The sequence below is a fragment of the Stegodyphus dumicola genome, chromosome 3, assembly GCF_044657685.1.
Source record: "Stegodyphus dumicola isolate Sdum_Otavi_A_Nest chromosome 3, ASM4465768v1".
In the NCBI taxonomy this organism is placed as follows: domain Eukaryota; kingdom Metazoa; phylum Arthropoda; class Arachnida; order Araneae; family Eresidae; genus Stegodyphus; species Stegodyphus dumicola.
The window spans coordinates 8,575,777-8,600,942 of record NC_140770.1 but is presented as its reverse complement, the minus strand read 5'-3'; the positions used below and the strand labels follow the sequence as shown (position 1 = coordinate 8,600,942).

Below are 25,166 nucleotides of genomic sequence, written 5' to 3'. Positions count from 1 at the left end.
GGAAGCAATACCAATGAACGATATTTAGTCAGAAACTGTCCCAATACCACATACAACCCTGTAGCGAATGGATTAGTTGAGAGATTTTACCGTTCACTAAAGGATAACATTCAGTGGACGTCGAGTCCTCCAGTTATCAACAAAGATCTGGGTGGAACCTGCTCGAAGGTGGTCTATGGATGTACAATTCGCCTTCCCGCAGAGTTTTTGCAACCCACCCAGGTTTCTAATTCTGTTAACCCGATTTCATTTATATAGAAACTGTGTGAGGCATTGAGAAAGATGTCAGCAGTACCCACATCAGTTCATGTTTAAAATAAGCGTTTCGTGCACCCAGCTTTAGAGTCTTGTACTCAAGTGTTTATGAGGCACGATGTATTTAAACCACCATTGATTCGCCCGTATAATGGCTTATTTGAAGTAATAAAAAGGTTTGATAAAAATTTACCCTTCTCATTAGGGGAAAGGGATGTCATTAGGATCGACATCGATCGCCTGAAAGCAGCATTTTTTGTTTCAGGCACTCCAGCATCAGTTTCCATTCCTGAGCAGGCTCTTACAATAAATCCGTCGGGCACCACAGTTGAAATAACTATGCTGGCCAACCAAACACCATCAGCGTATACTGCTTGTGGCAGTGGTTAACCCGTGGTATCCTTGACCCCTTGTATCTTTGGCAGGTGGAGAGGGGGAGTATCCTCGTTGAAATAAACGACAACATTCATCTTTGCTATGCAGTATGCATATATATTCGCCATAGCGCGAACTATTTGCTAAGTCTTACTACTTATTTCTCATTTTGTTTGCCTGTTCTTTGCCGATGTCTCACGTCGGCCCTTGTGTGTTAATGTTTAAATATTTAGCCTCTTACGAGATGAGCTTTCCTTTTTTAAATGTTAAATAAAGTTAACTTTTTTTATCGTGCACACATGTAACTTTTAAATAAATAATTAATTTAAAGAAAATAGAATTACTTTGTATGTTCGGATTGAATGTAGAAGCAGGCAAATATGGGATATAAGTCATCTACTTTGATGGCAAAAATAAGGCCATATGCACAGTCACAGTGAACCAAGGAGAAGAAACATCCAGACTATCTAAGGAAAACCATACACAGTTCAACGCCCCAACCCTTAGAGGCGATCCGAAGAGACTAACCCCCCAATCAACCCAGTGGGACAGAAAGTCGCAAAGCCTAGGTAAATACAACGTTTAGTCAGTGACGCAATCGTCAACAAAGAAAACGCAAGTCAAGGGGTCTGTCCCCAGTGTTGACCAGGAAAAGGCATTCCCCCCGGACAACCTTGTAAATCTAACCATGTAGTGTCCCTACAACCAAGGGGCAGACAAGACTGTACCACCTGCCGAGCTTGAACCGAACGCCACATATGCAAAATTTTAAATTATTTGATGATTATAAACTATACCATATTTGACATCCTCACCGGATTTTTACTTTTTTAATGAACATAAACACAATAGTTACTTTTAAAAAACGCAGCACTATTTGCTAATTCAAAGTTATTAAGCGTTGCTCATGTGAAAATAACTAGCATGCTTTGTAGGCAGAATAATAGAAATATAATAATATTTAATAGAAATAGAATGCATGCGAGATTTGCTTGTTTCAGGTTAGAATGAAATGATTACAAAGAAATGATTTAATTTTACATTTTATTTCATTTCGTTTGTGACTGAAAATGCCAAAGCCATGGAACTTCGCTCGATGATCCGAATCCTAATGGAATTTTATTGATTTTCAAGTAATCACTTCGGATATTTCGATGCAACAGTTTATCAATGTTAGAGACCAAAGCAAAAATCTATAGCGAATAATGATTATCTGAAGACAAAAATACAGACCCTACGAATGGAGAAGTAGTCTGGCAAACTAAACCCGGCGATCTACTCATTGCATGTGTTGATAAAGTTACAAGGAAAGCTGACATCTTGAAAGGGTGAGTACTAAAGTTTACTTAGAGCAGCTTTATCCTCTAAAACTAAACATAAGGTGTTATTGGAAATGATAATTCTAATTCCCAGATAAAAAGAAATAAAGGCAGCTGCAGTAATCCAGCAGCAATTGCCGTAGCTGCAGCCACTCAGTGTCTTTCATTATGGTTAAACCTAGCAGCGATTACACGTGGATATTAGAGAATTACGTGGTGATTATTTAGATCATTTGAAAATGACTGACACGAAATTTCTTGGCCGACTTAAACGACGAAAAGTTCTGAATACAGAAATGGGACATAGGAAACTAACCTCTTTATTTAGGAAAAGGAAACTGAATACTACGTAATAAACCCAAAGGGTAAAAAAAATCGGAAAAACTTTTACTTTTCTTCTTGTAATCTATAGAAAAGATTATAGATACGCTTGAAAGAGATCTTTTTCTTAGATAATAGAATTAGTTAGCTTACTAATACACGAATAAAGGCACCCGTGTGTGTATTTCTAATTGAGATGGTACCAAAAGAAGGATTTGCTAAAATTTTCGACATGAAAGATCTTGTTCATGAAAGATCAGCCCCAATAGAGAAAAAAAAATCATAAAGCCTAGAATTAGTTTTCCTAAGTGGTGGTGTAGTCGAACATGTTCGAAGGCTTAATGCCCCCCTGAGTAGAATGGTGCAACACCGGAGTACGTAGGTGCACTGAACCTACCTCCATCGAAGAATATTCGCTTTCTTATATATCAAGGCGAACTAAAAAAAGAACATTCTATCAATAATTGCAAAAGATCTGAAGTTGAAGAAACATAATAGTCGAAGAAAAGTCCCGAAATTATTCGTGGCTGTAGACGTGAGAATACGAAGCAATTACGAAAATATAAATCACGTAATAAAACTAAGAAAAACACTCAAGCAAACAAAACTACGAATAAATAAGCTACAAGTGAATACAATGCTTCTCTCTTAGTTTCTCCACCTTTACTGGTTTTAATACCGCACATTGTTTCGAACAGTTTCGAAGTTAAGATAGCTTCTTCTTTTAGACAATTACTACCACCGGTAACTTTATTAAATTCTAAGATTGATAAAATCCGCAGTATCTTTTTTATATTACGGTATAGTTCTTTGCAACAGCAGTTATATAGCATAAAAAAAATGAGAACAGTTCCATTCGACGTTGAAGACCATTTTGAAGACCTATCTATCGTTACTACAATCGCGAATTCGAAAAGAAATAAAGAAGTTGTGATGACTTCGTGGTTTAACAAGGCACCATTTAGCAAGACGAAACAAACATTTATTAAATATATAATTCAAATAATAATATAATAGTTACTCAGAGCAGTACGTCGCTCCTACCGCATAGTACAATCTACTACCTTCCTCTTCCGAGGCTAACATGCAACTCCTAATAAATACATTAACCCTTCTCGAAGAAGAGCTACCTGCGCCAAGCATGCTCTGTTGATCGCCAAACAGTCGCCAGATATCACACCCCCGTCGTAAGATTGTTGTTGATATTATTTACAAATCAATCAGCAATCTGGAAACTAAAATCTAGCAACTGTTTGCGATCAACGTGAAAAAGAAAAAAAAAACTACATATACTTTTATACATTCTCTCCTAATTTTCAAATCTCAATTACTATAGACATACCTCAATTTACTACATAAACATAGATAACACATTTTTATACATAAACATAGATAAATCATTTTTAACTTCACTTGTTCCGAACCTTATTATTATTGTAACAATTTATCAATTCTTAATTCAAAGAAACCAAGTTGATATTTTCTTTTATAAACATGTTAAAATATACCCTAGTATTATTCCAATGATGACAGTAAAATTATTAAGTTTCTTATATATATATATATAAAATTATATTCTTAGCATTCCTTTTAATTAATGATGCTGCAGCATGATTTAAATCCTTGGGAGACAAATATCTAAATTTACCACTTACCTCGAATATTTGTTATCCAATAATTTCTCTATCTATTTCAAATTACATAAACATCTTATTTGCACAGAATTGTAAAATGATTATGAAAAGCAAAGAAAACTATATAATTATTAACTATACAAAATGTTCGTGAAGATGAACAGTAAATTAATGTTCAAAGTTCACAAGTGGGAAGTCTGGATAATGCATCCGCGTTTGACAGTTTTTTTCCAGGGCAATGTTCTATTTCGAGATTGTATTTCTGCAAAGCTATGGCCCATCGTTGTAATTTGGACGATTGCGGAGCATTTCTCACTATAAAGGCTAAAGGATTATGATCAGTCACAATTTTCACCGATGAACCGAATATCCAAGGTTCAAACTTCTTCAATGCCCATACTATAGCATAAGCTTCACGCTCCATAGTCGGCCAGCTCTGTTGAAGTTTCGATAATTTCTTGCTCGCGTAGCAGATGGGAAATTGCTTCTCTCCCCTTTGCTGTGACAAACATGCACCTATTCCGATTTGGGATGCATCAGAATGAATGACAAACGGATCCTGCAGTGTTGGGGTGATCAGCTCCGTTGACATCGCTAATCGTTCCTTCAGTTGTTGAAATGTTGACTCATGAATTTCTTTCCATTCGAGTATTTCCGGTTGTTTATTTTTCGTGAGTTCTGTGAGTGGGTAGGCGATCTCTGCATACCCTGGGATATAATCGCGATAATAATTACATAGTCCTAACAGACTTTTAAGATCTCTTTTCGTTTTCGGCGTTTCCAGCTTCTTGATTGCCTCTATTTTCTCGGGATCTGGTTGATGTTTTCCTGATCCAATGATGTGTCCTAAATATTTAATTTGAGGTTTTGCAAACGAACATTTCTTCGAATTGATAGTAAATCCAAGTGATTCTAATTTGGTAAAAACTTTATCCAGATGTCGGAGATGAGTGTCGAAATCCGTGGAAAATATAGCTATGTCATCAATATAGGCTCTTGAAAATTGTTGAAATTCTTTCAGCGCGTTATTCATTACTCTCTGAAAAGTTGCTGCTGCGTTCCTTAATCCAAAGGGTAGCACTTTAAACTGATATTGACCTCGATGAGTTTTGAACGATGTGTACTCTTTACTTTGTTCCTCCATGGGAATTGCCCAATATCCTTTCAGCAAATCTAAAGTTGTTATGACGTTGGCTCTTCCTATACTGTACATTAAATCAATGGCATTTTGCATAGGAAAGTCATCTGGCTTCGTCACTGCATTCAAAGCTCGATAATCTAAGCACAATCTGATATCTCCATTTTTTTTGCTTACACAAACTACTGGATGAGCTATTTCTGCATTACTTTCTTCTATTAGTACCGATTTCAATAATTCTTCTACTTCTTCATCGACCTTGGGTTTCAATGCTTCAGGAATCCTATAAATTTAAGGTTTCTTCCTCTCCATATTGGGTATTAATCTAATTTTATGAGCTTCAACTTTAGCTATTTTCAGCTTTCCGGTAAATAGTGCTCGGTGTTTGTTGATAAGAGCTATCAATTTTCTTCTCTGCTGCGGATTCAAATTTTCTAAATTCAGATTTGCATCTATTTTAAAATCTTCCAGGGGGGTCGAGAGATCTTTTCCTGGTAAAGTTATAATTTCTCCAAATTCTTCTTCATTTTCAAATATCACTCCAACTGCATTGACACTAGCTTGGAATTTTCTAATTTTATTTGCATGAACATGTTTGATCTTTCCATCAGGTAGTTTTACTTTATAGGAATGAGGTGGGCAATGATTCACGATTTCTCCTGGACCAGTCCATCGTGCATAGAGTTTGTTATTTGAATCTGGTATGAGTAAATAAACTTGTTCTCCGATTTTGAAATTTTTTGGTATTGATCTCCGATTAAAGTACTCAGCATATTTTTGTTGTTTATCACTTGCAATTAAATTGGCTTGTTCGGCTGCTTGTTCTAACCTTATTTTTAAAAGTTGTAAGTAATCCACTGCCGATTCACTTAGATTAGGTGGTATAGGTATTTCTCCTGACCATGAAGACTTCAGTACTGCTAAAGGACCTCTTGGTTGTCTTCCATACATCAGCTGAAATGGTGAGACACCCGTGGTGCAGTTTGGTACTTCTCTGTATGCAAAGAGCAGGTATGGGATGTGCTTATCCCAATTCGAAGGATCAGTCTTTATGACATGATGTAACATTTGCTTGAAGGACTTGTTCCATCTTTCTACTAATCCATTTGAAGCACTATAAGCAGGTGTAGAGAACCTAGGGTGAGAACCTAGTCTTTTCTGGAATTCTTTAGTTAATTTTGAAACGAAGTTACTTCCGTTGTCACTAGCTATTGTATTAGGGATTCCTGTTCTCATGAAAATCTCCAAAAGCGCGTCGCAAGTGGCTTTTGCTGTCAAGCTTCTCAGTGGAATGGCTTCTGGCCATCGGGAATGTTGATCTACCAGACATAACACATATTTATGTTTCCTAGCAGAGGAAGGTTCAATAGGTCCAATAATGTCGATGTTAACTGTTTCGAAAGGTAATCCTGGCCTTCTGACCGGTGTGGTGGGAATCTTGTCAGATCGCTTTTCTGGACTTTTCAACTGACAATCTTTGCACGTTTTACAAAAGGTTTCAACATCTTGTGCTAATCCAGGCCAATAAAATGAATATCGTATTCGCTCCTTTGTTTTTCTTATCCCAAGATGTGCACCGAAAATGGAACTATGTGCTAATTCCAACACTTGCGCTCTTCTACTAAGTGGAAGCACTAACTGAAAAACATTCTGTCCTAATATTTTTTCTTGGTGATGTAAAAGATGATCAATAAATAAATAATTTCCTTTTTTTTTCTATTGCTAGCTTCCATGCTTCTCTCAGCGAGGGACAGTTAACTTGCTCTTCGCGTAGGCGTTCAGCAGACGATAAGTCTGTGTTTACATAAACACTCGCCTTCTTCCCTTCCTCCTCTTCGTTTTTCTCCTCCATAAGCATTAGCGGGGGGGGGAATCGACGCTGTCGTTTGACTGTGCATTGGCGAAAAAAGTTTGTAAGTTTTCGCTTCCGTAATTATTTCTTTCTGCGTTTGGTTCTTCTGCCGCAGGATTAATCAACAGTTTGTATATTTCTGGAGTTATTAGGCAAGGCACATTTAGCTTATCAGTCACTGCAATTAATGTATCCACAAAATTAAATATATTGCTTCCATGATCTTTATGGTAAATAGGTACACGGCAAACTTTTGCTTCAATTGGTTGTCCGAAAGCAGGTGTTAGCAATATTTTACCTCCTTCTCTCTCCTCTAAATTTGGAATGAGCGATGAATGTACGATCGTTATCTGCGTTCCAGAGTCTACGATAGCTTCGATTTTCTCAGAGTTAATAAAAATATCTACTTTTTGCAGTGGTTGAACGATGCGTTCTGCGAATTCAGATCGTAGATGGGATGAGTCTACTTTAGCTACGATGGCTTCTTCTTTTGATGTTCTGTTTGAATTTTTTTGAGTTTTGGAATCATCCTTTCCCTTCTTATTTACTGCAGTTTCGTTCTTTCTTCTTTTGTCTGGGCAATCTCTCGCGATGTGTTGATAATTTCCACAAATATAACATTCTTTTCTTCTCGCGTGAAATCTTTCGTGTTTTGGATATTCTTTTCTCATGGGTGGTGGAATATATTTGTCGTGTGCACATGTTGTATCCAGGAATCTCGGTGATCGCTTAATTCCATTTCGAACTTCGTCGAAAGATTTTCCTTTGGCCGTGAAATAAATATCACATTCTGTAGCTAATTCTTGAGGCTTCAGCCATTTATTTCCTTGGCGTATTGCGACGTGTGCAGCTGTTTCTTCATCTAATGCTTGGAATAATTTATCGGAAATAATTAACTCCTTGAGTGTTTCGAAATCCTTTACTTCTCTTGACTTGCAGTAATAGTCCCATGTAGCTTTTAGTCTTGAAGCGAACTGGATATGCGTTTCGCCGGAATAACGTTTAGTTTTTCTGAAGTTTTCTAAACAGGTTTGAGGAGTAGGTTGATATTCCTTCAGAACAAGAGTTTTCACTTTTTCGTAATTTTGCAGATCTTCCTCCTTTATATAAACAAGAACATTTGAAGCTTTTTCTCCAATTAATTTCAATAATATTTCTGATTTGTATTCTTCAGGAACCTTCTTGTGCTTAAATGCTCTTTCGATAGAATCGAAAAATATATTCCATTCTTCTGCTCTCTTCGGTACTGGTATAGTCAGTGTTTCTACTCCTTTGATCAGCTTGTCCAGGGAAATTTCGGTTTCTCGTTCTGTGTTTTGGATTAAAAGTGTTGGACTTCTACTTCCTTCATTTTGAGTTGCTCGAATCTCCGCTAGTTCTATTTCGTGTTCTCTTTCTGTTCTTATTCTTTCTTCTTCCATTTGCATTCTTTCCATTTCTTCTTTTCTTTTTCTATTCTCCACTGTAGTAATCAGAATTTTTCACGAAATCAGCATCTTCGATGTATTCCTTGCTATTCTGGAGTTTGTGTTTCAGTTCTACCAGCTTCAAATCTGGGGATGCTTCTTCGCCAATTTCCAATAGAACTGTTACTAAATCCTCTTTCTTTGCGTTTTTGAACATTTTCTTCTATTTTCCTTTAGAATCAAGCCTTTCAAACTCTCGATTAAATAATTCTCACGTTTTTACTCTCTTTTGCAAATGAACACTTCTTTCGTTAGTTAGGCTTAACTTTACGCCTCTTCCGTTTTCAACGCTCTAAGCTTCTAACCTCTCTGGTTATTCTCGTAAGAGAGCGTGTTGTGATGACTTCGTGGTTTAACAAGGCACCATTTAGCAAGACGAAACAAACATTTATTAAATATATAATTCAAATAATAATATAATAGTTACTCAGAGCAGTACGTCGCTCCTACCGCATTGTACAATCTACTACCTTCCTCTTCCGAGGCTAACATGCAACTCCTAATAAATACATTAACCCTTCTCGAAGAAGAGCTACCTGCGCCAAGCATGCTCTGTTGATCGCCAAACAGTCGCCAGATATCACAGAAGTGAAATTCATTAAAACGAAATAACGCAGATTGTCTTTAGTATTAACATCACAATTGACCCTATTTGATCGATAAATATGTTAAGAATAACCGAAAAGTAACAAAAGGAGATTTTACTTTCTCTATGTATAGTGTATTTTCTACCATCAATACGAAGTGAAGTGAATAAAATTTCTAGTAGAATGTAAACATTGTTTCTTTCGGAAGCCGGTTGGAAAGTTGACTTGTTTTCAAAAAGTCTCTCGCTGTAATATAGTCCGATTTTTTTTAATAGCTTATCAGAAACTCACTTAATTTCATATCTTTGCTTTTTTCAATACATTTGAATAACTATTATTTCTGACTAGAAGTACTGCAATAATGGATTGGCAAGGTCGCTGGAACCACATAGCGAAAGTTCTTGAGAGAAATGGACCTTTTGCCCATGAAGACTTTTCACCTGGACCTGAGGTGTTTATTTTCTATAGTAAAAATGCTGGTTTTTGATATTACGTGAATAATTGTTTACATTTTGTGTATGAATTAATATTTTTGGGTTCTTCTTTGATTTCTTTCTTTTCCATAAACTTTTAAGTTTCTAAATATTGTAATGTCTTGAAATTAATCTCACAATTGAACCTGACGATTTATCTGTATAAATATATATTTCATATATATATATATGCATTGGGTTTTGCCCCTCAGTTCTTGTTTATGTATGTTTGTTTCCATAGTTTCTTCAGTCATTTTATGTTTTCCTAATTAAGTTGTTTTTCAAAATCAATAATTCAAATGAACTATGACACCATGAAAGAACTCTCTGTGGCATTAAGCCATCTAAAATGGAATAAATCTTCAAGTGAAGATGCAATTCATGCTGATGAATTTAGGCATTAAAGCAACTCATTCTAGTCTGAAGTTTTTCAGTATTATGTGAGATACCATCTGTATCCCCTCAGCGTGGTGTAAATCAATAATCTCAATCCCCCAAAAAAGGAAAGAAGCCCAATGACATAAAGGGAAACAGACTGATTTCACTCTCAAATATTTTATGTAAATCTTAACGGAGAGGATAATTCAATAAAGGCTAAATTGGTATGTTGAGAATTTTCAGCTTATAGTCATTGAACAGGCTGATTTCTGACAATATAGGTCAAATGGCCAGCATTTACACCACTTAGCCAAATGATAAGAATATACTATATAAAAAACAACACCTTCGGATTATGGTAACTTGGCGAAAATTTGGCAACCAACCCTGCTACAGCAGCCTGCTAGTTTTTTTTTTGGTCGCCATTTTGTTTTCACAAAATAAAGGCACATTTTTTTTTTTTTTTTACTCAACATTTTTTTCCAACAATCTGCTAGCCGAATTACGCGTATGCTAGAACTTTTATGGAACAAAAGTGCTTAGTCATGACGAAGATTAGGTGCGAAATTGGGAGAAAGTGCAGAATCGCCCACTGCTTGCTGTGTTTTTAAGAATTGAACATACATGGTTTCCATGTACACATCGGCCTATTTTCACTTAAAAAAAAATCCCAGAATTATACAAAAATGGCATTGCGCACACTCTTGACCTTATTCATGTAAACTGCTTAAGTCCTAGCTAGTAACCTTTATCGCCTTACCAAAATGTCGCCAAACTACCTGTTACCATATTCCAAATATTAGCCAAAACCCTTTCTCCAGTTTTCATTGACTTAAAATCTATTTATGACTTAGTTTGCAGGGGTACTTTACTCTAAAAGCTTTTCAATGTTGGAGTTCACTCAAACACATTTCATTGGTTTAAAAGTTTTCTTAGCCAGCAAATTTGTCGAATTCATTATGAAGATTGTTTATGATATAAAGTTTTAAGGACTGGCCTCCCACAGGGAGCTGCTACTAGATGTCTTCTGTTTAACATATACATAAATAGGCTGATAACTGAAATTAAAAAAATGGTGTTAAAAGTTTACTGTATGCTGACAGTTTCGTCTTCCGGACTGAGACTCCCAAACATCATGCAAAGGAAAAATCAGAATTATTTCTAAATCAAGTAAGGACAAATTGCTTGTTTTTGCATAGAAACTCTAATTTTAATTGTGAAAATTGTTTTAACTGTGTTTGGTGTTTTATGTTTTTCTAGATCTTTCAATTTTTAATGAAAATAATTGGAATTTTTATGCATTTTTGACTTATCCCGAAGTGAGAACTGATTTAATTGAAATAGAAATGTATCTCTTATGAAATTCGAGGAAACAAGTTTAAATGAAGGAAAAAATGCAGGAAAAAGTGCATATAATTTGATACTCCATGAAGGAAGTTGTGGTGTAGACATCATATTATTTTATTTTTAATGATTACTCACTTTTAAAATTTGTCATCTAGTTTTGTTGATAGATTTATTTTTTATGTTTTATTTGTTTTATTACTACAGACAGTAATATTATTCACTCTGTAAAATTTTATTTTTTAGGTATTGAACTTTATACAGAATGTTTGTAATGTTCTAGTCATTGGTGCCGGAGGACTGGGTTGTGAATTGCTGAAAAATTTAGTAAGCTTTCTATTTTTAAAATTATAATAATTATAAGTAGAAATACTACAATGGAACTACTCTGATATGCGCCCTCAAGTCGCCAAATTCCTCGCCAAATATTTTTGGCGAGAAACTCCACGCTGTCATATTACTATCTAAATTTTTTGTCTACATTTCAAACTTTAAGTTTAAAGTCTCCAAGAACGCGGTTCTCGTATATGCAAAAATGACGTTTTGAACACGCAATTTAAGCTAAAAATCCGAAACAAAAACCAAAAAAATTAGATAGAAAAACGTAAGGTTTCTAACCAAAAATATTTGACAAGAATCCATGTACATAGCGATATGTTTTAACTTAAAAAAAAATCTACGAACGGTACAATCTAGGCAACGAACGAATCTCAGAACTACTCACACCTCACTTTAATAAATTAACATAATAACAATAAATTTCAAAGACTACCATGTATACAGCATTCTATTTCAACTTCAAAAAACATCTACGAATTGCACAGTCTAGCCGCTATGCACTAATCAACAAAATAAACTAACTAAAATAAATTTTAAACAATTAAAAAAAACAACAACACTAATGACAGAAATCCATACTAAAAAAACAATGAACATAACATTCTACAAAATAAGAACAAGAATAAAATAAAATGCACTTACCATGAATTAATGCTTTTTCGAACAGCAGAAATACCAACTACACACCACCACGTAATCACTATCGTATTTATATGACAGCCAGGCACACTATCCAGAAAATTCATACTATGGTTCACAAACAAATAAAATCACAAATCCCTACCCCTTCATGCACAGCCACTAAAAATAATCTCCCAGACCTTCTTTCCACACCTCCAAATACCCACTGCCCATCAACAGGATAGCCACGATATTTCCTTTTGCCGAACTTCAACTCAACAACTTCCACGATTTTCTCTTTCCCCCCCTATCTTCGCAAACCAACGAGCTCAAGCGAAAGATTTTTCAACGTCAACAGGGTTGCTATACAACACGCAATCGTGCCAAAAGCCAGCGCAGAACACATATCGCCACATTTGGTGAAATTAGGGCATATATCAGAGTTGTACCACTAAAATTGATGAATAAATCTTACTAGCAGAAGATATCTAATAGATAAAATTTACTGAAAGAGGTAGTTAAAAATTTTTCTGGATTTTTTTTTTTTTAAAGCTTCTTTCATTTCCTCTATGGATGTGTTATTGCTGGAATGGAAATGCCTCACAAATTATCTAAAATTAAAATCTAACATTACTTTGCATTTTGGCATATTAAAGACATTTTGATTCTGAGAAATAAACAAGATAGATAATAAATACTATAAAACACTTTTCAAAGCACTCTTTAGCAAAAGCAGAAAAGCTACCGTAATTATTTAAAAATTAATTTCACCTGTCTTTTATATTTTTCATAAGAGTTTTTTCCCTTGTAATTGTATCAGAATATTCAAATGTATATCAGTTTTCTCTTAAAATTTCTCTTTACACTTTTTGTTTCTGAACTTTTTATTCAAATAACTTCTGGCTTTTTGTTCTTACAGAGTGGGATAATTTTTAGACTCTGTATCTCAGAAGGTTTAGAAGGATCTGAAAGCAAGATTTATAGAAAATGTGATAAAACGGCATTAACATTAATGTGATGCCTTCATGGCATTAACATCTAATGAATGGGTTTTATAGGAAATTTGTATTGAATTTCTTGTGAAAACAGAGTTATTTGAATTTTCTGCTTATTATCCTAAAAAGTCTTTCTCTTAACATGTTCATCTTCAGTTTATTTTCTCATCTTTTCATTAGACACAAAGTGAAAAATTGCAGAAATTCTAATCTTGTCGCATGGACATATCTATACAAAGGAATTTTTCTATTAATAAAAAAATTGAAAACCAACAGTTTAAAAGATTCATCTTATATGTCTCACTACATCATATAGAGGTGCAGCTGTAGCTATTTTAAAACTTGGTGGCAATCTGTATGATTCCCAACTTGATCCTTTTTGGGTCCTGTCTGGTGTCTGTCTTAAATTCTAAAAAGTTTGCTAAATCTTAATACCTAACATTTTACTGATCCGTAATCACTAAAATTTTGCTCAGTGCTTCACTAACTTCTAAAATTCTGCTACAGTGGTTTTAGTGCCTGCCCTGACCTTATATCATTTTACATTTATTCTGAGTATTCATAATATTAAAGAAATAAAATTAGCAGTTTCTTCAATACTTTCTAAATACATGCAGTTCTTTGGATTAGCAGAAATTGGCATTGTTCTGTTATCCAGGACTGGGTTTGAAAATGTATATATATATGTATGCATGCACTTTATATATGTAAGTACGAATGTATGTGTGTATACATACACATATAAATGCACATACATACATACGGTCATATGTTCATACATTCCTGAATCTGGTTCTGATAACAGAATAGTACCCTGATATCTTCAATTAAATCTGAAATGTTAAAATGAAGAGGAAATTTATTGAGAAAGAAATTGGTTACATAAAGAAAATTATTCTTCGAAGATATATTGTTAAACATTAACAAATTAGGTCATGAAACAGAAACTAATGGGAGCATTGAATTGCTTTTTGTACAAATAAACTTAGAAAAAATGCTAAAGGGAAGAAAACAGCTATCGATAATTTCATTTATTTCAATTCCCTCTCCATATGCAGAAATGTATACAGGTCCTGATTATCATTTTTGGTTGATCTTTACATTATGGTAACTTGGCGTTTTTTTGGCGAAAATTTGGCGACCAACTCTCCTACAGCAACCCTCTATTTTTTTTTCCCGCCGCCATTTTGTTTTCACGAAGTAAAGACATGTTTCTTTTCTTTTTATCTACTGAACACTTCTTCCAACAATCCACTAGCCGAATTTCACTTATGCTAGAAATTTTATCTAACAAAACTGCTTAATCATGACAAATATTCACTGCAAAATTGGGAAAAAGTGCACAACACCATACTCCTTACGCGTTTTTCAAAATAACACATACACATAAACCATGTACACGCTGACTTATTTTTACTTAAAAAAAACATCCCAGAATTGCACAAAAATGGCATTGCGCACACTCTTCACTATATCCATGTACACTGCTTTTTTCTCATAAATTAGAAAAATTTCACGAAAATACATGACAATTTTCTCAATCTTTAAATCCGGTAAAAAGAACATATATGAAATTACCTGATCGCGAAAAAGTATTTACCCTTTCCAAATATGAACATTTCCACATATAAAATAAATAAAATATCCAAAAACTTTTACCTCTAAATCATCTATTACATTATACACGCCACCAACAAATTCATACCGCAAGCATTACAAATACTTAGTGTCAGATATTTAAATTATTTCCATGCACGTTTACTTCAACTTAAACGTGTACCAAATTCCTACAAACATAAAATTCACAAAATAACTATCATTTAATTAAAATATCACTAAACCATGTACACACCGACTTATTTTTACTTAAAAAAACATCCCAGAATTGCACAAAAATGACATTGCGCACACTCTTCACTATATCCATGCACACTGCTTTTTTCTCATAAATTAGAAAAATTTCACGAAAACACATGACAATTTTCTCAATCTTTAAACCCGGTAAAAAGAACATATATAAAATAACCTGATCGCGAAAAAGTATTTACCCTTTCCAAATATGAACATTTCCACATATAAAATAAATAAAATATCCAAAAACTTTTACCTCTAAATCATCTATTACATTATACACGTCACCAACGAATTCATACTGCAACCATTACAAATACTTAGTATCAGATATTTAAATTATTTCCATGCACGTTTACTTCAACTAAAACGTATACGAAATTCCTACAAACATAAAATTCACAAAATAACTATTCATTTAATTAAAATATAATTAAATTCAAAAACACTACTTAAAATATAAATGAGCACATACATTAAATTAATACATACATAAATACCCATTTCGAATTCACTTTAGTTACGGCCATGGGATCCAAAAATTCACGAACACTGTTTCACACAACACAGAATAAAGCCAAATACAAAATTTCCAGATTTTTTCCCGATTTCCCCCCTTTTCCGATTAAAGAACCGTAATTTGTCCATTAATATCACATGACATATCCCATGATCTCTCATTTCCCTCACACAAAATAATGCATAATCGGAACTGAGTACTGCTCACATTATTACCAAAGTCCCAGGTAGTAACCTTTATCGCCTCCAAAATGTCGCCAAACTACCAGTTACCATATTGTAAAGATCAACCTCATTTTTATGCATAATATAAAATTTATCATATCCTGTTTTTGATGGCTGATTTTTTTTTTTTACTGAAATATTTTTCATTTTAAGGCTTTGATGGGTTTTAGAAACATTGAAGTTATTGATATGGATATAATAGAAGTTTCAAATTTGAATAGACAGTTTTTGTTCAGGTCAGTAAAGTTCTTATTTAGATAAATAATTACAATAATGTGTATACATTTGTCTCATGATTTAAAAATATAATACTCTCTTATGATGACTTTAGAGTGAGTGATGTCGGCAAGCCGAAAGCAGATGTGGCGGCTGCTCATATAAATAAACGAATTGAAGGCTGCAATGTTGTTCCGTATCCTTTTGATTTTCCTATTCAACAGTAAATGATGCGATAGTAATTGTAAATATTTACTGTGATGCTTTTCTTTTAATTCTGAAATATATGTTGAGTCACTTTTTAAGTTTGTGTTACTTTGTGAGCATTTGTAATTCATTAGTGACTAAATTTTTGCCAAACTAATACATGAAAGGCAACAGCCATTTTCAAAATGAGGGCGTACTAAGTTCCATTCAGTTTCAGTCAATAAAATTAAAAGCAAGAAATTTACATAGTTTTCAGTCAATAAAATTAAATAAATCAATTAAATTAAAAGCAGTAGCATAATATAATAAATCAATAAAATTAAAAGCAGTAATCAATACAATTAAAAACTGTAGTTTTCAGTCAATAAAATTAAAAGCAAGAACTATTTGTAATACTTACCATTTTCAAGAAATCCTTCTTTTTTGTGCTGCTGTTCTGCTGATGTTTACAGTGATCTGTTTTTACCTAAGACATCAGTGACTTGCTAAAACTTGGCATTGTACAACTTGAACATTGCACATCAACCAAAATAAACATGCTTTATACATACCTGGGTTTCTTTTTGCTGTTGCCCTTGTACACAGTGATCTGGTTTCACTTAGAAGCATCAGAGCTTGGCATCATACAACATGTGCTATGTGCTTTCCTGGATTACCACATAATACTTCTGAGTGATATTGTGGATGGCCAAATAACTGTTTTGGCAACATGTTGCTTTGCTTCATGAATACTTTTCCCACAACTTTGCATTAGGGTGTGGATAATCAGAAACTAGCTAATTTTCTTCAGCAAATATTGATGTTATTTCATCTTGTAGAACATATGTCAAAAGTCGTTAATCCGGACTCGTCGGGACTTCGGCGATTCCAGATTATCGATTTTTCCGGATTATAAATCATCACTTTAAATCTGGTAAGATGGCATGCAGAAATTACAAAATTAAAAATATGAAACCGTAATTTATGAAATAAAGAACAATTATGATCTAAAGGGTATCAAAATTTACAAAAAGAAAAAGCTTAATATTTATTTGTTTACTTTATTAAACATTTCTTTCAATGTAAGTTACTTCGTTTCATGTGATAATACTTTCTCTTTAATTCTATTAAACAGACATAATTTCTTGTTTAGTTACAAAGTTCTGCTGTTCAAGTCCTATAATTGCTGTGTTGAGAACACCGACTAATTTGTCAATTGAAATGTTTTTGTTTTCAATAACCTCTGGGTCACTTTCTTCACTATCGGAAGCGAATTATAATGACGAGGAACTTGATTTAAATCATATCAAAGACGGAGTACGTTGAGATGAAATACTAGACTTAGTAAGGAATTATAAGCCAAATAAAATAAAAACATCTACCCTGAAGATAAGGATAGTGCTGACAGATCTACTTCCAATCTGCAGCGTGAAATTGATAAACAGATTTCGGATTTCAAAACATACTTTCGCTTTGTAGATACAAATTACATATTAGTAAATATATATCAGAAATTCTATTTGACATAATCGAAAGTTCAAGCTTACTTTTATGAAATTGCTCTAACAGTCTGCAAAAAATAATAAGCCGGATCCAATTCGAAGATTAAGGAACAACGCAATCTGCAACATTAACTGAATTTTTAGCTTAGCTTATACCTCCGCTACACATTAAACGCGCATGCGCACAAACATATTCGCAGACGTAAAGGTCTTACGCGCACTCTTAAACGCCTGTGCGCATGCGTGAACGCGATGCATGCGCAGAAAGTTCGTAGCTTTGAGATCCGGATTATAGATCGTTCCGGATTATGGGTGTCCGAATTAACGACTTTTGACTGTATACATATTAAAAAAAATAATAAACTCCTTTATTCACAATGATCAATTATATTATATTCAAAGTTAAATGTTTCCATTTTTTTTTTTAAGAACTACTTAGTTATATGTATGTAATAATTGTTAACTTTCTTATAGTGTTCATTTTCTGATTATTTTACATAATATACAGTAATATTGTCATTCTTTTCATAGGAGATAGGATTTATGTTTTGATGTTGACAGAAGGCCCACTGAGTTTAATTTTACATCTATTTAATATAAACGGGTATAAAATTAAAATTCAAGATCCTTCTATGAGTCACAAAGTGTCTTATATTATAATGGTCAGTAACCTTTTTCTTTAATTCGAAAATTCTTTAAACAGTTTTACAGAAATATAATTTGGCACTACTGTAATATACAGTTGGTTCTATAAATAGTTTTTAAACATTTAGTTGACTATTTAAGTAAATGTGCTTCGAATTAAAATAAATTTATGCACAGTTCATTTTAACGAACAGTTGTTAACGTTTAAGTATCGGATTCTAAGTATGTCTAATGAATGTTATCTTAGAAAGGCAGATTATTTCTTTCTTGTATTTGTTTAATTTCCTATGAATTCCTGAATTTGCCTAAATTGGTGCAAGCATACTTGCTGAAATGCTTTTTTGTTTGGAAAATTTTTCTTAAATTCTGCCTTAGACATTTTAAGAAGATTCAAGATTTTGATGAATCTTTCTACCGAAGTAAGGGTTTTTTTTTTTTTTTTTTTTTTTTTTTTGTATATCACATTGTAAATTTTGATTCAGCAATAATTTTCACATGCAACTGAACACTAAGTTTAAAATTTTAAATTCTTCCGAATGTAAAGCTATAACGATTTAATTCTAACAGAAATTGGGATGCGCAAAATAAAAATTATGTAGTGTACATAAATCTCTGCATTTTATTCTTGGAATATATATAAACGTTTTTAAAAATGAAGCATAATATTTTAAAATTTGAATAGCATTTTTGAAATTATTTTATACACAGCATTTAATGAACTATTACTCAAATTGTGTCATTTAGTTTTAGTTACAATTATTTTAAAAAGTACAATATTAGGTTAATACATTAAAGTTGCTACGGTGACATTTTATTTATAGAAAGATGCATTGCTTACACTATAGAATTAAGCAGTTTATTACTGATTGATACTTTTTTGCTCTGCATTTGAGATTCTTTTAAAAAGTAGAATTAATGTAGATTTTTTTTTTTTTTTCATTTGCTACTGTTGTTTGTAACTAAATTCTGTAGTGTAAGCAGGATTTTTGGCTAATCTTTAGAATATGGTAACAGGTAGTTTGGCGACATTTTGGTAAGGCGATAAAGGTTACTAGCTAGGACTTCAGCAATAATCTGTGAAGTAACAGTTTGAATCACAGATTATTTTGTCTCAGAGAAACGAAAGATCATGAGACATGTAATGTGACATTTTCCGGAAAATTTCAATTGTAATTTTAGCTATTAAGCATTTAGAAACAATTTCGCTGCTTAAGTGCAGAATTGCTCATTTATTTGTTTGGCACTTTTTACAAGAGTAAGAAGAATTGGATTTTTGTCAATTTTCTTTGACTTTTTAAGTGGAAGTAGGTCGATGTGTACATAGATAAAGTAAAGAGTGTGCGCTATGCCATTTTTGTGCAATTTTGGGATGTTTTTTTGAGTGAAAATAGGTCGACGTGTACATGGTTACCGTGTATGTGCAATTCTTAAAAACGTGGCAAGTAATTTGCGATTCTGCACTTTCTCCCTAATCTTCGTCATGATTAAGCATTTTTGTTCCATAAAAGTTCTAGTATAAGCGTAATTCGGCTAGCAGATTGTTGGAAAAAATGTTGAGTAAAAAAAAAGAAAACATACTTTTACTTCGTGAAAACAAAATGGCGTCCAAAACAAAACTAGCAGGTTGCTGTAGCAAGGTTGGTCGCCAAATTTTCGCCAAAAACTCGCGACGTTACCATAATGTAAAGATTCACCGGATTTTTTTTAAATAGAAGTTATTTCATTCTTGTTACATACTGTATCCAGTTCTAAGTTAATAGTTATTTGAATCCCAGTTAGCGCATATCTGATTTTTTACCTTTCCTCTTTCAAAGAGTATAATATACATTGCAGCCAGACTACAATAATCTTTCACCACTTGAGTTTGATGACTAGGTCTCCTTCCTCTCCAACAGATCTTTATAAAGGGGAATTATAAAAAATTTTATACTTCTTCATTGCATACCTTTGTGATGTGAGTGGTAATATGTCCTGCTAGCAATCGAAAGATTTTGAATCTCAGCATAGGCATAGCTGATTTTTTTGTCTTTCTTTCTTTGAAAAGCCCAATCAATTCTACAAAGCGATGCCCTTTTAAAATATTGTTGCTGAATCAAAGATTTTATCAGTAGTCAATTGTCAAACAAACGTTTATTACAAAGTAAAAGTTACAGTGGCCCCTTGAAGTGTTAAAACCATTCCGCTTCAGTTTGTATGTATGGGAAATATGTAATAGTTCAGGGAGTTATATTTTAATGAGCTATTGATTTTTTTAAAAAATTTTGTAAGATCGTCATGTATCTGGAAGCCAAGTTAAGTTCAACAGACCTCATTAGACAGATTAGTGATTTATTGCTGAATCTTAAAATCTCACAAAGTAATGAAGAAGGTTTTAAAACAATCTTTTTTATTTAATCTGAATTTTTAACATAAAAGGTACTATGGTGTAAAATATAAAATAACAGTCAATTAGATTTAAACATTGATAAAATAGTTTGAGACTACACAGGTAAATAAATAAGCCATAAACTGCCTGAATTTCTTTTACCAGCATGTAAGTTTAAAGTATCAGTTGCAAGAGAATGCAAAAGTGGGATTAATCACTTCTAGACAGAACTGGCAAAATTCTAACAGCACAACATCAATGTCAGTAACTTTAACCTTTAGCTCATATACTCTAAGAGTTAATTTGCATTCTGGTGTATACAGAAAAAAGTTAAAGTACAGATTAAAATGATAACAAATGATTAATTAATGTAAGAACCTTACATTTTGATAAAAATTTATTTGCTGCACATTAATTAATTAAACTAGACCAATTAAAAATCTGTTGTCTGTCATAATGTTTGCAGTTGTCAATTTCCACTCGCTCTATTCCCAAACAGCTTATTTTAAATGACATGCTATATTACAAATTTTTTAGACCATTTTCAGTTATGTTGTATATTAATAATAAGCCTGAAGTTATATTATATTTGAACAATAACAGAATCTGTTTTTCATACCCAGAATATTCTTATTACTTTTTTTCCTTTCAGAATTTCATATTATTGTTTGTGGACTTGATTCTATTATTGCTAGAAGGTGGATAAATGGAATGCTTGTAAGTTCATTTAAAATAATGTGTGCGATATTCCAGTGTTTTAATATAGCAGCCTATTAATATAATGAATCCATCTAAGAAAACAAGTTGAAGCATTTCTTGATTAATTTGATGCTGTATCTCTTTATTAGCATTAAAATTCTAGTTGTTTAGCACGCTCTGTCTTTAAAAGAAAGAAATTCCATCATAGATCGGAACATTTATATAGTTATATATATATAACTGCATTATTGTAGTTGTACATCCTTTGTGTATTTTTAAATTCCTTCTATTAGCTCACACTCTCCTTATATCTTGTTCAAATTTTCAATCATTGATAAAATGCTTTTTATTCATCCACTTAAGTTCATACACTTTTTAAAATTTGTATTGGATAGCGCTTGATGTTAATGCAGTTTTTTCACATTTTTTTCACATATCACTTATTTATTCCTGTTTATTGGAACTAAAGATACACTGTTTTTAATATGACTTGTAATATTTATATTTGTAATATGACTCAAAGTGTTAATATTTTTTATATTATTATATTCGAGCCAATATCAGTGCAATTCTCCGCCAAACGCAGCTACGGTACTACTCAACAAAGAATGCTACCATTAATACTATCATGGGCAATAACAGTACATAAGATGTAAGGTAGCACTGTAGATAATGCAGTAATATATCTAGGACGAAAACTTTTCACAGCAGGTCAAGCATATCTCGCCTTGAGTCGTGTGAAATCATTAGATGGAATATTTAATTGAAGAACTCACTGGAAAGGTTCCTTGCAATAATGAAGCATTACAAGAGATGGATAGAATGAGAAATTATAGACCACGATAAGCTTTGTAAATTAGAAACAAAAAAATGTTAATAAAAAGTAACTAAAATAAAAATTTTCTTTGTTGACCTAAGTAGGAATTGACTTGAAAAATTTTTGCTATATTACTTGTTTTGTAAGTAATATCCTTTTCTGTATGCATATAACAATTATGTACTTAGTTTCAGAATTGGTAATGGATCTATAAGACAATGTTTCCGTGCTAAACATAGTGTTGCGTGTGTACGGGTTCGTTACGAAATGATTGCACAAGTCCGATAAAAAAATGAAGAAAATTTATTATTATCACAACAAATATGATTAAATGCCTTCAAATAATTGTGTAGTATCACAATATATCACAGTAGTTATCTTCTAACTACTCAAACGTTCAATAGAGCTTAATTCAAAACACCTAAAGAAAGCTAATCCGCAAATTCGCTACAATCAACAAGATCAGTTTTCTAAACAACAACAAACTAAGCAACTAGTACGAACTGAGAAGTTTTCCTCCTTTTATAAGATTTTAAAAATCACGCGCGAGAATTTTCTAGTACTTTCTAGAAATCAAAAAGACATATTTATTTATTTAATGTTAAATGCACATGCTCTTGTATTTTCAATTTTTCCGGCTTAGCTTTCTTTTAATATTCGTCACACGCTGCACTGTGCGGGAAATAAAACCATTTAATTTATAATTGAACTAAATTAGCTTTTTAAATACCATATTCGTAACAATAGTCTTTGAATTTTCAGTACTTTTCCATTTCACCGGTGCAAATCTCGCCAAGTAGTGGCGACAACATACAGTATACACATAGAAAATGTTGACAAATGTTAGTTCTAAGGATTTTTTATTTTGAAGGCATAACCATTTTAATATAATTTAAAATTTGTAAAAAGCCAATAAATTTGTAAAAAGACATTAATTTAAGAATTTATTATGCTTTCATGGTTCAACAAGATGATTCTCCGGTTCATATCATGTGACCCCAAGTGATCTTATCTCATGTAAACTACGCTACAAAAATCTAATTCTCTCAGTAATTATCTACATTAATTTCAAGTTAAATCTTAATTTGGAATACAAGTTTAAATGCAAGAATTATTTCACTTCATACAAATAGCTTATTCAGAAATTATGTAAAACCCCAGTGCTTTACTTAGCTAGCGTATTCCCATTAGAATTGATGAATTTAACCCTTGACTTTGCCTTTTCTGTATTTTTGCCTTCGAGGGAGCGGTGTGATTGCATTCTAATTGACTTTATTACCACGAATGGTATTGTATAAAATTATAAATAATAATGTATTATTTATTCGTATTATTTATATTATTTTTATAATAATATAAATTTATAATAATATAAAAATAATATAAATAATACGAATAAAATTAGACATCTATCTGATAGACACTATCTGATAAAAATTCTATGTAATTGTATGCCAGTATTGAAACGAACAATAAATCTGATAAGAAATGGCTGCAACTTGTTTTGAAAATGAGGCGTAAAAGGTTACTAGCGAGGATATTCCAAAGTACCGAATTTTCAAAGTTTTTGTACTTGAAAAATTTCCTATATTTGGCCAGACCCCCTTTTGTTTAAGTTTGTTTGTTTATTTATATATTTAACAAAAGTAATTGAAAGCATTAAATTGATAAAAATGTTGTATATTTAATGAAGACTCTAGATCTTTTTGCTCATAAATTTCCAAATACACTTTGTCAACTTTATTTGTCAATTTACAAAGCCACCATTTTTTTAATAAACTATGTTTATTCATTAGTTATGACAATTTTCTCAAAAAAAAAAGTTCCATACTTGTTCCTTCTGCTGTTGATGTAATATATGCTATATAATTATCAAAATTAATTTATTATTAATATTTAAACTGAAAAGCTGTCAAAGTATTTCTAATCTAAATCTTGATTTCAGCATCTTGCAGTTATTACTTCAGTTTTTAAATAAAACTGTGCCATAATAGTCCATGATGAAGCAGTGGCAATTGGATGTTATTTCAGTGACTATTAAGCGAAGCAGCTTTGTTCTTTTTTTTTCCTTCTCCCTTATACAGCTAGATCCCAGTGATTTAGTCTCTGTTTGTAATAAATTAGCAGCTTGTACTTCCAGCTGCCTAAAATAGTTAACTATTAAAAAGAAAAAAGAAATATGTAATGATTTTAATGAATCTAGCTAGTTTAATTTCGGTAGTCCAGCTAATAATTAATAGCAACAGAGATAAAGAACTGTGTCTATTGTTTTTACATCACTAACTTTGTTAATCAAAAACAGACAGATTAAATTTGAAAGAAAAATTAAATATTTTATTCTTTACTAAATGGCAACAAACTGTTGTATGGAAGATAAAATTGTTTTATATCGACTATTGGCATATATTTCTTTTGAATAGCTGAGTTCTTTACTAAATTTAAAATATAAAAATCTTACTCTTTACTGAGTGGCAAAACATTTCTTTTAAATTGGAGAAATTTTCTGATTAAATTTGAAATCTTTGCTGAATGGAAACAAATTGCTTTTAAATTCTCAAGTTCTATCAGTATGTCATTAAATTCGAGCCAGATATAAAATAAAAAAAAAAATAAATAAAAACCTCTGGCTTTGATGTATATATGCTCAGATGGAAGACTACATGTGTTGAAAATTTGGTGGCTGTCATTGCTGACATTTTCTCACAATGCAAGGAACATGCATGTAGATTCTTCATTATTTAATAACAGAGATGAAAAGTAACATTACCAAGTAACTCTGAAGGATAAACTAAAACTTATACTTCAGAAAATGACTAATTAAACTTTTAGTAATTAATCTTTTTGAAAGAAATCGGTGTATGCCATCATGCACAAATTCATGTTTTTTCAATTTTTTTCTTGTGCTTTCATAGTTTATTTATATTTTATTTATTTTTTTAAAGATGTTTTCATTTGAGTTTCTACATAGTCATGTTTTGATATTTTTTATTTGTATTTTATTGTATTCTGTTTTTAAAAATATAAAATAAAACCAGCGAGTGCTG

The 25,166-nt window shown here is 32.3% G+C and overlaps 1 protein-coding gene across 4 annotated transcripts in view; it reads left to right on the top strand.

The window, feature by feature from the left end:
* Positions 1-9,024: 9,024 nt before the first annotated feature.
* Uba3 (Ubiquitin-like activating enzyme 3) overlaps positions 9,025-25,166 on the top strand; it is a 43,905-nt gene continuing 27,763 nt past the window's right edge. Inside the window, exons 1-8 of one of the 4 annotated variants that reach the window (XM_035361543.2) lie at positions 9,041-9,195; positions 9,296-9,398; positions 10,902-10,968; positions 11,389-11,469; positions 15,846-15,928; positions 16,024-16,104; positions 18,617-18,660; positions 21,259-21,323. In XM_035361543.2, coding sequence (XP_035217434.1) covers positions 9,358-9,398; positions 10,902-10,968; positions 11,389-11,469; positions 15,846-15,928; positions 16,024-16,104; positions 18,617-18,660; positions 21,259-21,323 — 462 coding nt within the window. In that variant the 5' untranslated portion in view covers positions 9,041-9,195; positions 9,296-9,357. Of the gene's footprint in view, positions 9,399-9,430; positions 10,969-11,388; positions 11,470-15,845; positions 15,929-16,023; positions 16,105-18,616; positions 18,661-21,258; positions 21,324-25,166 lie in introns of those variants that run through there. The other 3 variants (XM_035361546.2, XM_035361545.2, XM_085812542.1) reach the window with 3 other exon arrangements.